The 12,390-nt window shown below is 43.2% G+C and overlaps 2 protein-coding genes across 2 annotated transcripts; one reads left to right on the top strand and one right to left on the bottom strand.

Annotated features, from left to right (window-relative positions):
- The first annotated feature begins 631 nt into the window (after positions 1–631).
- On the top strand, positions 632–8,125 carry LOC109471979 (endo-1,4-beta-xylanase A-like). Its single transcript, XM_019771531.1, has 16 exons — positions 632–917; positions 1,571–1,722; positions 1,981–2,073; positions 2,363–2,481; positions 2,680–2,813; positions 3,179–3,330; positions 3,714–3,806; positions 4,041–4,212; positions 4,627–4,663; positions 4,967–5,119; positions 5,425–5,480; positions 5,704–5,844; positions 6,010–6,181; positions 6,624–6,728; positions 7,083–7,298; positions 7,521–8,125. The coding sequence occupies exons 1-16, from the start codon at positions 718–720 to the stop codon at positions 7,764–7,766; spliced, it is 2,241 nt and encodes a 746-aa protein (XP_019627090.1). The 5' UTR covers positions 632–717; the 3' UTR covers positions 7,767–8,125.
- Positions 8,126–8,429: 304 nt separating this feature from the next.
- LOC109471955 (non-neuronal cytoplasmic intermediate filament protein-like) lies at positions 8,430–11,765 on the bottom strand. Its single transcript, XM_019771501.1, has 7 exons — positions 11,405–11,765; positions 10,768–10,828; positions 10,397–10,492; positions 10,020–10,190; positions 9,487–9,612; positions 9,058–9,278; positions 8,430–8,738 (listed from the first exon to the last, which is right to left on the bottom strand). Exons 1-7 carry the CDS (start codon positions 11,677–11,679, stop codon positions 8,723–8,725), a joined length of 966 nt encoding a protein of 321 aa, XP_019627060.1. The 5' UTR covers positions 11,680–11,765; the 3' UTR covers positions 8,430–8,722.
- Between the last annotated feature and the right edge of the window lie 625 nt (positions 11,766–12,390).

Below are 12,390 nucleotides of genomic sequence, written 5' to 3'. Positions count from 1 at the left end.
CATGGTGTGAACGGAGGCAATTTCACTAGCAGCAGGTCACCACAATGTTTTTCAGATCGCTGTAGCTTCGTTCGCGTGTATTTATAATCCAAACTGGCAAATAGTAAAAGCAATATCAGCTAAATATTGCAGTATTTATCTCGACTCAGTAAATAGGTACTTCCTATCGTACTGATAAATGAAACCTGTTGCCTACCTTTCACTTACATAACTGTTGGATCAGCATAACCAAACATGGTACATATAACGTTATTACGTGCAGCTTGCCCCAAACGTGAGTCAACACCACTTTGGTCACAGTTAAATGAAAACTATGTTTCACGTACAGGATGTTGAAAAATTATTCTTTATACAAGGTGTCAGTGGTTATCTAATGAACAAGATGGAAAGAGCTACTTACAGTCAACGTAGCTAACAACAGAGATGGAGAAACTAGTATGGTATTCGTGTTAGTTCAAAGAGTTCAGGTTTAAAACATGTATAAACGTTTGTATTCCGAAACGAAAAGTACAGAGGTCATTATGAGGCCTGTGTACGTTTAAAAACGTATGATATGATCAAGTATGTGTTGTGTGTATGTGTGATCAAGAAGAGAGAAGCAAGCACGGGGTCCAGCCATTTTGTTTTCCGTTGCCAATTACGGCACCTTGCGCAAACTACGAGTACCATTTGAACCTCGTGACGTTGCGTGTGGAGTCGACCTATCTACCAGTAAACATGTTTCGTGTCGTCTGTTTCAGCACCGTGACTCTATGGACCGTGCTTAATTGTCTGTTTGAAGTTAGGGGAGAAATATTCCGTAATGCCGGTTTTGAGGCCCCGCTTGGTCCGGACAACTGGTACTGCTCGAGCTGCACGGGGGAACAGTACGGGCACGACAAGGTGGAGGGGACTGTGAGTATGCGGGCAAGTCAGAGGTGGGTGTAGATCAAGATAAAGCAGGCAAATGAGGCAACAGGGCGCAATTTTGCAACACTACGATATCAGTCCATCTTAAGATATAATCCGCTTCAGATATAAGTCCTAAATGTGCCATATTTGATTTGTGTTGAAACGTTTCACATTGTTGATTGTGCAGCACACCCAAGGCAGAAATTAAACATTATTTACTTAGTGAAAGACTGAACATATGGCTAGTTCACAGCATTATTATATCTGGCTGTGGCACTGTCTCACCGTTAAAGATGTTGTTAATCATATAGTTTAACATTCTGTTCGTGGCTGCTGTATACTTTTTTTTTAATTACCTTGGATAATTTTATGTTGGATAATTTTCTCTTGGCGTATGTAACAAAATTATAGAGATATGCAGACACATGCAACTAACTCTAATTGACAAAAAATCGTGAGTCAACATAGCTCAAGATGGTTGTCTTATTACGTATAATCATATTATCATGTTACGTCAGTTTACTTGGTAAAATTTATCATTTATGTTATGAAGCAGCCAATACCATGCCATGGCACCAGTTAGATCTCATAACAATTATCGCTCATAACGTATTCAGAAATACTGCTGAATTGTATAACATACAGTACCAGATATTATATTTGTTTATTTGCTAACCAGACGGGGTGCCTGGGCTGGGCCTTCGTACGACCTTCTGTATGGAAGTGACGTCATCTCTGACCGGACGTACGACTTCCAGATCTACGTGCAGCTGATGTCGGGTGGTGACGTCAAACATCCAGTCAAAGTGACCGTGCAAACAACGTATTCTGGTGAGCTTCATATATACGTCTCCTTATATGAGAAATACATATATCTGGTAATATTCATGCTAAGAAATATTACCAGACATATGTTTCCTTTTATGTGTTGCCTTTGTTGACAAGCTTATATACCAGTTAACATACTGTATATACGTGCATGTTACGTGATATATGTCGCCTGATCTGAGAAGTATATATGCCAGTTCACATGATATACGTGTATGTTACTTGATATATATGTTACATGATCTATTGGTAATGTTGCAGACGGAGAGACCTTCCACCGGCAGATCGCGACTCTGAGCGCCGTGAGTCAGACGGACGGCTGGCAGCAGGTAGCCGCCACATGGACTGTACCAGGTTAGTGTCGGTAAACATTTAGTCTGATTGTTAAGGCTAATGTACATGTAGAGGGATTATCCATGAAGGGGATAATTTAGACACATTATCCTAACATGACTATGTTCTTTATTCACAACTACTTGTTTAATAAAAGCTGACATTCGATTATTATCTGTCATTCTGCACTGAAGCTAGGTGTTACTGGTTCACTGTGCACTGCACTGAAGCTAGGTGTTACTGGTTCACGGTGAAGCTAGGTGACACTAAGTGTTGGACCACGTTTTTCCCTCATGCCTTTGCCTCTTAGTTTACGACAAACCAGTGACGTCCATGCGGCTGTACGTGGAGGGACCTCCGCATGAGATCGACCTACTCGTGGACAGGTCTTCTCTGACTGAGGCCGGTGTGGGCACCGTCGATACTTTGTTTACTTCAATTTTTGAAGATTTGAATTACAATTTGTAAAGAGTGTACCACTAATATCATATTCATTTAGAATATGCCCAGTACCATAGAAAATACAACTACACAAGTAGTGACAGTTTGTTGTGTGATTCTTACAACGCATCTGAGATAAACATATATTGTATACAGCTTATGAAATGATTTCTGTTTTATGATTTCCAGACAGGCTCGGAGCTGCTCTCCAACCCAGGATTCGAGTCGTTGCTGGACTTCTGGCGATGTTCCGGGTGTACCGGAGTCTACTTCACGGCAGACAGTTACAGCGGAACTTCGTGCATGCTGGCTCAAGATAGGTACCGTGGAACTCGCAGTCACATTGGTCATATATGATAACTGTATGGTAGCAACCTGGGGGCTTTCTTCAGATAGCCATGCATATGCGGAACAAAATGAAGCTATGTTGTTACGGAAAAAGCTGTCTAGGATTTATGTCGGCGGTTGGTTCTGTCGACTACTCAAATACTTAACATGTACGACATCTACCACGTCCTACGATGAATGTGATCGTGCATTAAACGACCATAGGGATATGAACATTGATTGTTAGAGGCCCTTCCATTGAATTCAATTCCAATTTTAATTTCGATTTTAATAACGAAAAACTCTAGATAGATTCTCGTAGTAAGATGATACCTTCAACAAACCTTATATCGACTAGGAGTGCATCATGGGCCGGTCCTTCTCAGAACATGGCCTGGGGGTCAAAGGTCAAAGGCGGACATAACTACCAGTTCAGCATCCAGGTCAAGTTGCTTGATGGCGGAGACACGCCTTACCCGCTCATGGCGAAACTACACGTGACGTTTAATGGTGAGGAGGAGACCTTCGTCTTTGTAGTTTCTCAACATTCTCACCATCATCTTCACCATGTGTCAACTAAGCGGGCCACCACTGCTTTCCACTATATTCTGTCATGAGCCTTGCCTTCTCGCTCTCCTATCGGTCTTCTTATAGCTGTTTCTTCCATGTCATTTGTTGGGCTCCCCTCTTTCTTTTTTCTCGTGGTATCTAGTTCAATGCCACCCGAGGGAGGCGTGTTCTTACGACCATTCTCATACGACGTTTAGTCAACGGTCAGTTGAGCTTTTCAGTACAATGTATGCATAGAGGGTTGTGATCATATGAGGCAATACACCAGGAAGATGCTGTTTGAAGATTCAAATAACTCCACACAATCACCCATTTTCAATTAGACGGGAATTCTGACGTTTGGCTTCAAGTTGCTGGAAGCTGGATGTCTGCTCAGGATGGCTGGAAGAAGCTCGGTGGGGATTACACCATTCCGGGTGAGCAGTGGTTATGTCTGTTCAACGTGTCACATAAAACACGTGTATGTGACACATAAAACACGTGTTACACTGCGTCATTACCGGTAGAACATTGTTGGACAACATCATTATAACTTAACAATATCAATAGAATGTAGTCAGACATATACAAATTTTAAATAAAAATGTTCTGGTTTCCGCCCTGTGAGTAATTCATAACGAGTTTCTCTTTCTTCAATGGATCTATTTCAGACTACGGCAACACCGTGAGTAACATCCGGCTGTTTTTGGAGGGACCACCGGGCGAGATCCGCTTCCTTGTGGACGACGCTTCCTTGAAGGAGTTCGTGTCTCCCACCACCGACTGGAAGTCTGAGGCAGACGCGCGGATAGAACAGATCCGCAAGAGAGACGTCAAGCTCAGGTGGGAAATGATTTTTTTTTACTTCCGGGACGGAAATATTGTTATGGATGGCGCTAATTTATTGAAGATTTGTATGTATGGGTTACTACATGAGTCCGTGGAAATTGGGTTTCACCTGATTGAAAGATTTTTGAGGTCGATCGGTAATGTATGAAGCATCTATCTGCATGAGTAATAGTTATATTGCATTGTATGATATAATTGATTACGTAAACTATATCAACTTTCGGGAATTCAAAATCTTTGATGTCTATCTTATTTTATGTGGTTGCAGTAGCTTTAATATTCCTACTAAAGATAGATACAAATTTATTTGTGCGATTGCCGGATTGGGTCTTTTGTTTGTAGTGTTAATGTAACCCATGACATCTGTTGTCTGTTCGCAAAATTCGAATTGATGCTTTATCTTTATAGGGTCAACGCACCGAACGCACATGGCATCACAGTGGAGGTAGGATGTGTACATCTGGTTCTGCATGTCATGTAGTATCTCCAATAGAACGTGTGTGGCTTCATTCAAGCATTCCACTATGAGGGTTTTGAAGAAAAGCTTTTAAGCTAGTGCTAGATATGGGGAGCCTTTGTTGAACAAAACATGCAATTTTGGAGTTACAATCAAATCAGTCTGATGCCCTTCTTATTTCAATGTTCAAACTCCAATGTTGTAAACTTTATACACCATGTCATGTCCGCCCTGTGAAATATCTAGATTGTGTGAGTGTTAACGTTGTCGCTTTGCTCCGGTGTATGGCAGGTAGCTCAGACCAGGTCCCACTTTGCCTTCGGTACGTCCGTCAGTGCCTGGGAGATGCCCAGTAACAGTCTCTATACGGACTTCTTCTTCAACAACTTCGAGTGGGCCGTGCTAGAGAACAATCTCAAGTGGAGGCAGAACGAATGGAATGAGGTGACTAAAAGGTTGATTAAGTTTTGATGTTGACACAGACAGGTAGGGAGACCAAAATCTAATCATTTCGATGTGTTATCAAGACTTCCATACATGCATGCGAATACTACCAAAAACATTACCTTTTTGGCGAAGGTAAAAAGGCCCGAATTTGTCCATGTCATACCCGATAAACTATGTAAACGTTTGCGTCGCCGCACGATATAACATGAATGAAAAACCATGCATGCTATAGCCGTCATAGTAACAACTGATCGCCTGTTGTACTGTCTCTGATATATCTGTGCATTTTCAAAAATCCACAGGGACAGATGAGATTCGACCTGGCAGACGCAACCATTGAACTGCTGGAAAGCCGAGGGTAAGATATTTTAAGGGCATATAATACAGGACATTAAGCATACTTAACGCAATATTTGAGATTACTAGTCTGAACAAACAACATGTGACAACCTGTATATGGAAATTATAATTAATCAATTATTAACATTTTTACTCTTTCTTAAGAACTGCAAAAGGGATGCAACTTACATGAAATGCTGATACGCGTCTGATCATTCATTTATGAAAAAATTTCCGGCCAGGATCCCGATACGTGGGCACTGTGTTTTCTGGGGAGCCGGAGTCTCACATGTTCCCGCCTGGCTGCCGGCGTACTCCGGGTTGGAGCTGGAGCAAAAGTGCTGGAAAAGGGTTGATGATGTGGTGGGCCGATATGCTGGGAGGTAAACCGTGTTGTTTCAATAATTTATCCAAAGTCGTGTTAGCTACAGAAGTCAGGTCATCTTCCATTAATCATCGCGACACTTGAGCTTTTGCTACAAAATATATGATGCAGGACTTCACTAACCAATAAGTGATAAATCATTTCTGTCCTCTCGTTTTGCCAGGTTGCAGCATTGGGACGTGAATAACGAGATGCTGCACGGAAACTTCTTCGTGGAGAAAACGGGAAACCCGCAGATCCGGTACGAGATGTTCCAGAAGGTGAAGGAGAAGGATCCTGGCGCCAAACTCTTCCTGAACGACTACGGAGTCATCAACAGCGGGGCGATGACACAGGTCAGGGCAGCTACATGTCTTATCATCACCAACTATTCCTTCCTGAGAATGATTGAGATGTAGACTTTTACACAACATTTGAGCATCAACATGTACGTGGCGGGAAAAAATAAATTCCTCTAATCTCCAAATAGATCCTACGTAGCCTATTGGCAAAGCAATATCCTTTAAGCTTTAGTCACCAAAGATAATGCACACTACTTGACTGATGGTATACTGCCTTGTCACTAGGACTTGTGTAGGATTAATTGATTCCACCTGTCCGATTGTTGACAATGGCAATGACATCACGAGAGAACATGCCTTTTATCTTGTACATTTGTAAATCATTGTTACATTGGAATGAGCCACATGTTACAAATCCTTTATATTTGAAATGAAACTCTACAGCTTGACGTTGCATTCAAGTGACATTCAAAGACTGTCATTGTCCTTTCCACAGGCGTACGTGCACCAGGCGGAGGAGTTTCTCGCTAACGGAGCTCCAGTCGACGCGATCGGAGCTCAGGGTCACTTCACGGGACGTCCTGACCCCGACCTTCTCAAAGTACGTCACAGTTTCACTGCTTCCTATTTTTATGACACCTTCACTTATGAAAACCTAGTTTGTTCTTGACAACCCCCTTTTATATTAGATTTTGCTTCAAAATGTATGAGCATTACGGCAGATTTATCTATGGCTACCATTGAAGACTAAAATTCAAACAGCTACATGTAAGACAGGATGCCGCCAAAGGACAACCTATGCTGGCTGCAAAAGGAACTTGTGAAAAATATCGTTGCATTCAAATTAGCAGTAAATCACAGATTTTTGCTGGTGGCGAGAAGAATAAAGCACGTTTTTGATGCAGTACAATATCTTTGTACGGGATATTTGGGAATGATTATGGCTGTTTTGCAGAGCCGCTTGGACCTTCTGGCCACTGCCGGTCTGTCAATCTGGGTGACGGAGCTGACCGTAGCCGAACCAGACGAGCTGGAGAGAGCGGCAGGTTACGAGGACGCCTTGCGGGTCGCCTTCAGCCATCCGGCCGTGGAGGGTGTCATTCTTTGGGGCTACTGGGACGGGGCGCACTACGACCCGCAATGTGCTCTGGCCAATGGCGACAACGTGCAGGTGGAGTGCCAAATGACATAAATGGAGTCACTTACTTTGGTCTTTTTGTCTTAGCCTGTGCTTTATTCAAGCTTTATCTTCATAGGTTGTCTATTTTTGTTGATATATATGTTGATATCGGAAAACGCTATTGGTTTCACTTCAGTACCTTGATCGAGTAAATAGCAATTGATATACTTTTTTTCTTCATAACGAACTGTTCATGTTTGAATCAACATATAGGTCAACGAGGCGGGCCGCCGCTGGCAGCAGCTGGTTCTCACCGACTGGCGGACCAACCTGTCCCTACATCACGGCACCACCACCTCAGCTGGGCAGGAGTTCGACTTCCGTGGTTTCCATGGCAACTACGAGGTGACAGTGAAGTTCCATGGCCAGGTGGCGACCACCAAGACCTTCTACCTGTCACCTGGAGACGGGCCGAGGACCGTGGATATAGACATGCCTAATGACGTCATAGTCGGCTGAGAGGCTACAGATTGCAGATTACCACATTCTGATAATAAAATACAGAATAAAGGGAAAAGAAACGTGTCAAGTCTCGGGCATGAAGTTTATCTTTCCTATTACTCAGTACTAAAGTGACAGTACATGTAAATGTATACGTACATGTCAGCCAGTCCTAAACATCTTCCGGTTCCAAAATTCACATGGAACTGTATATTTGTCGGTGTCTCCCTGTCAGGGACATGATGGTGACCTTTCAAAACACGGGGTTTGTTAAAGTCAGTGTAGACATTAACATACGTAAAGAAACACTCAGAAAAAAGCACAAACTCATTTTCTTTCTTGCTTGCTTTTATTACGTTGTGTGTGTATATATTTGCCTAAATCAACTAGAATACTACAGTAGTTTTAGACCAAGATCTAGGGTGCAGAGGTGTGCTAATATCACATACAAATGTACATGGTACATGGTACTCAGCTTCTTTGCGTCTGTCATTCACACGTACACCGTAGCTGTTTGTGCACCTAACCGCTCTTAATTGCAGTCTATACGTAACTCAGAAACATGCTTTCTACGCTATATCGTAACACACCCTAAAACAAACAGGGATCGGAGATTTCGTGAAGTATAGGTAGTATAGGTAGATATCATGTCCAGTTGCACGAGGTACTGTTTTTTGTTTGCCTTTCGTGAAGTATGTTGAGTTTCGTGACGTGACCTCTTTATCAATCAACTGACAAAATTAACTCCCGCCCATGATCCCAAGAAGATATTAGGACAAACAATGACACAACTCGTCGTCTAAAACAATAACTACGTACCCGGAAGAAAACATCTATACGTTTTATATCACACCAAATGTTAAAACTGAGGGACTTGCTATGAAATCATATTCGCGCGTCGTAACGTTCTTGCAGGGCATGTCAACTTGTCTCACTGTGTTGGCACTGTTTGGGCCATCTGGGCTTTCCGGACCTCACAGAGCAGACAGCCTAAGGAACAAATTAAGAGAAAAGAAGTAACGGTTAGTAGTTAAGTCTGAAATACAAGGACTGCAATGCACTGGGACAAATTACAATTCGCATACAAATACATACCAGTATGTATTTACGATAGAACTGTGCTCATTCCTTGTTTCTTCCCCTACAACAGCTTCATGCAGGCAGCTGGTTCGACCAATGACAGAGTGACTCCAGGTTGATGACATTTGATGCGTTTTTGTTTTCACATTTACGTTTCGACAGGGATGGGCGGGGTTATGGATTGATCTATTGTATATTGATATAAAACACCTTGAAACTGTGTCTTTACCTCACTTCCTCCCCATCCAGCAGCTTCCTGTAAGCCGCAATTTCCAAGTCAAGCGCCATTTTGACGTTCATGAGCTCCTGGTAGTTGATGAGGTGCTGGGAGATCTCCTGCTTCAGAGTCTCGATCTGAGCCTCGCGTGACCGGATGTTTTGCCTGTATCCTTCAACCTCAGTCAGCAGGCGGCCCTGTGTAACTCCCAGGGTTTCTTCCAAAGAGGCGTTCTGTTAGGAAACAAGTAAAGACACCGTTGGAAGTGTGCGTACTTGTACAAAATGCGTACTTTAAGGTCAATGTATGGATTTGCGTTATGACTGTACATGTATGATATCGGCGTATATATATGTGTGTTAAAGTGCTTGTTAGGTTTTGTCCTAAAACAAATCAAATTCATTCCCCGAAAGCAAGCTCTTATGCATATTTAATTCTCACCTTGCTCCTCCAAGTCTCTGCCTCCGCCCTTTGAGCGTGGATTTGCTTGTGGAATCCAGCAATTTCTGCCCTGGCGGCTGCCAGAGCCTCGCTGGCTGCCTCCCGCTGCTGGGCAATCTCCGCAAACTTAAGTCAGAAAGACAAACTGTCAGGTACGTGTGGTAGCATGTATAATATTATGTCATTTCTTGTATTGTTTGAGCCATTTATGTACTACATGATAATAAAAAAGTTGAGTGTAATCCTTCGAAACTACTACTTTAGAATTTCGTACAGCGTGTTGAAGACATCGTTAGACCATTAGACATGTACCTGCATCATTAAAGATTGGCCTGCAACATTACACAAAAGATAGATAGGTTCGCAATGATGGCTGGTCATACTACATGTACATGAAATGACGACTTTTATATCTAAATGTAACTCTAATTGTTGTGAACGCTATCAATTAAGGATGCTCGATATATTTTTTGCTACTATGTTCATTCTCAGAAAAGAGGTTATCAATTTATTTTATTTATTTCTTTTCTTACCCTCTGCCTGTACTTGGCCTCAGCATCCTGCCTGTTCGCCTGGCTCATGGCCTCGTACTGTTCACGGATCTCCCTCAGGGTGTCGCTCAGGTCTGGGCCCGTCACCACGTACTGCAGAGACTCCACCCTAGTCACAGTTGCAGCCAACTCTTCCCGTAGGCCAGCTACTTGCTGTAAGATGTGCCAATAGTTAACTATTATTGCACATTGATAATACAAGTCAAACTGTACTGTAAACTCATGCCCGAAGGATAGTTGAAGGGTAAAACACAGAATTTCGAATGTAAAATGTAAAAAAAACGCCATCGGTGTATAGTTGTGTAACATGATATAGAAATAGACACATTGGTGTCACAGACTGTGACAGACATGCTCACCTCGGCGTGGCTCTGCCTCAAGGCGTTGATCTCCTCCTGAGCGGCCGCCGTTCTGCCCTCAAAGCCAACTCGAGCTGCATTTATGGCTTGCAGTTCCTGAAACATTATTCTTTATTTTAAGCATCCTTTAGTTCATGAATATTTAAGCTCTCTCACTTTTATCCAGAAGAGCAAGCCTTTTATTTGATGTTGATTCCTACAGTATTACGTTATCGCAACTGTGATGTATTGGTGAAACAATACACAATCTTCCCACAAATTCGGTAAAGCTCACCTGTACCTAGACACTAAGGTTCAGGCAGACGGAGAAACGAAGCCTATTAACTAGAATAAAACAACTTTGACTTGAGTAGAGCTAGAGGTATACTTACCACCCTGTTCGTCTCGATCTCAGCCTGCAGCCCGGGGCGCACAGACATCTCATACTCGGCCCTGTATCAAAACCAGGACCATAAACCCCAGTCAATTCCCAGCAACTTTGTGCCACTCTTAGACAAAACCCATCCACAAGTAACGCCTTCTAAACACACAGCAACCAAACATTCTTGAATCCAACCACGCTGATCAATGCACTATAGGAGGCTGTTAGCTAAATTCTCCAAGTAAATCCGGCGGGGACAAGCTTGTATCCAATTGATCTCTATAGAATCTGCTACAGAACGGAAGACTAATACCCATTTAAATCTGACACAAATGTTTTCATGGCTGCCATCGTCACCAAATTTGGTTCTTTGGTGCCCTGGGAACCAGACTTATGAGCTACTCACTAGCCAGTGATAGCCCGTTCCCGACACACGCGAATCTGGCCACTGTCCCAACTAGCCCCGAATACGCAAACCCTCTTTTGCAAGAGACACGTGGAACCAAGGGGCTGCGTATCTTGTTATCTTGATGCACATGGGTCTAGAGATCTTCTTGGACATTAATTAGCATTTATGATAAAGGTTAGGTGCTGAAACTATGAAGTTAAAAACTGTCTTTACATTTAAAAGCAATGACATAACGTACTTCCCCTGCCACTCCTCGGCCTGTGCCTGCCAGCTGTTCCTCTCGACCTCCACCTGGGCCTTGTCATTCGACAGGCTGTCCACCTGAGCCCGCAGTGCCGCCAGCATCCCCTGGTACGTCCCGTGGTTGCAGGGGACGGCTCTGGCCTGGGCGGCCTGGATCTGGGCCTCCAGCGAGGCATTGCTCTCCTGCAGGGCGTGCACCCTTTCGGTGTAGGCGGCGAAGCGGCCGTTGAGGGTGGAGAGCTCCTGTGTCTCAGCGGTGAGAGTGGCCATGTTTCCTGGTGTGCGTTTCGAACAGGCTTGGAACTGGCTGCCGGAATCTGGACGGTCTTACCACGGACTGGTAGGCTGTGGATATCAGGGTTCGAGCCTTCCAGATTTATTCTCATCAGAGTAATCACTCCCTGTCCATCATTTGGTCAGAAAGGCATATCATTGGCCAGCCGTTGTGTACATGGCTACGAGATGGTCTCTGTGCAAGTGCTGAGGAAGCCACAAGACATTCCATAGCCTAGTTATTTGGGGCAATCAAATATCAAACGTGAATTACAGCTAGCCTTCCATTTATGAACTTATAAGATAGAGAAAAATTCATCTTCGTTTACGAAAGAATTTAGAGTAAATTGCTGTCAGTGACCTCTCAATAACCCTCTACCCCTGGCTGTGGGAACTTGAAAATATCATGATTAATTTTTGAGCAGAATTTTCTTAATGCTCTATAACATCAAGATCAGGGTGTACCAGAGTGTTGCATCTGGACCATTTTTTTTAAAGTTTCGCATCTTTCCACTTTCAGTACTTAACGTAACAATGTATACATGTACTACAAGTGATAACATGCAAGAAGCTTTGTAGACTTTGGATAGTGTTAGACGGTTTAGCTGCGCTCGCTTACACTGCTTTACATGCATTACTCCACAATGTGCACTATACGGATATCACAGGACACTACAGCTCAGTAGTGTAACGACGTAGGATGCATTT

This window comes from Branchiostoma belcheri, unplaced genomic scaffold (assembly GCF_001625305.1).
Source record: "Branchiostoma belcheri isolate BF01 breed outbred unplaced genomic scaffold, Haploidv18h27 scaffold26, whole genome shotgun sequence".
Taxonomy (NCBI): Eukaryota; Metazoa; Chordata; class Leptocardii; order Amphioxiformes; family Branchiostomatidae; genus Branchiostoma; species Branchiostoma belcheri.
This window is presented reverse-complemented; position numbering and strand designations above follow the sequence as displayed.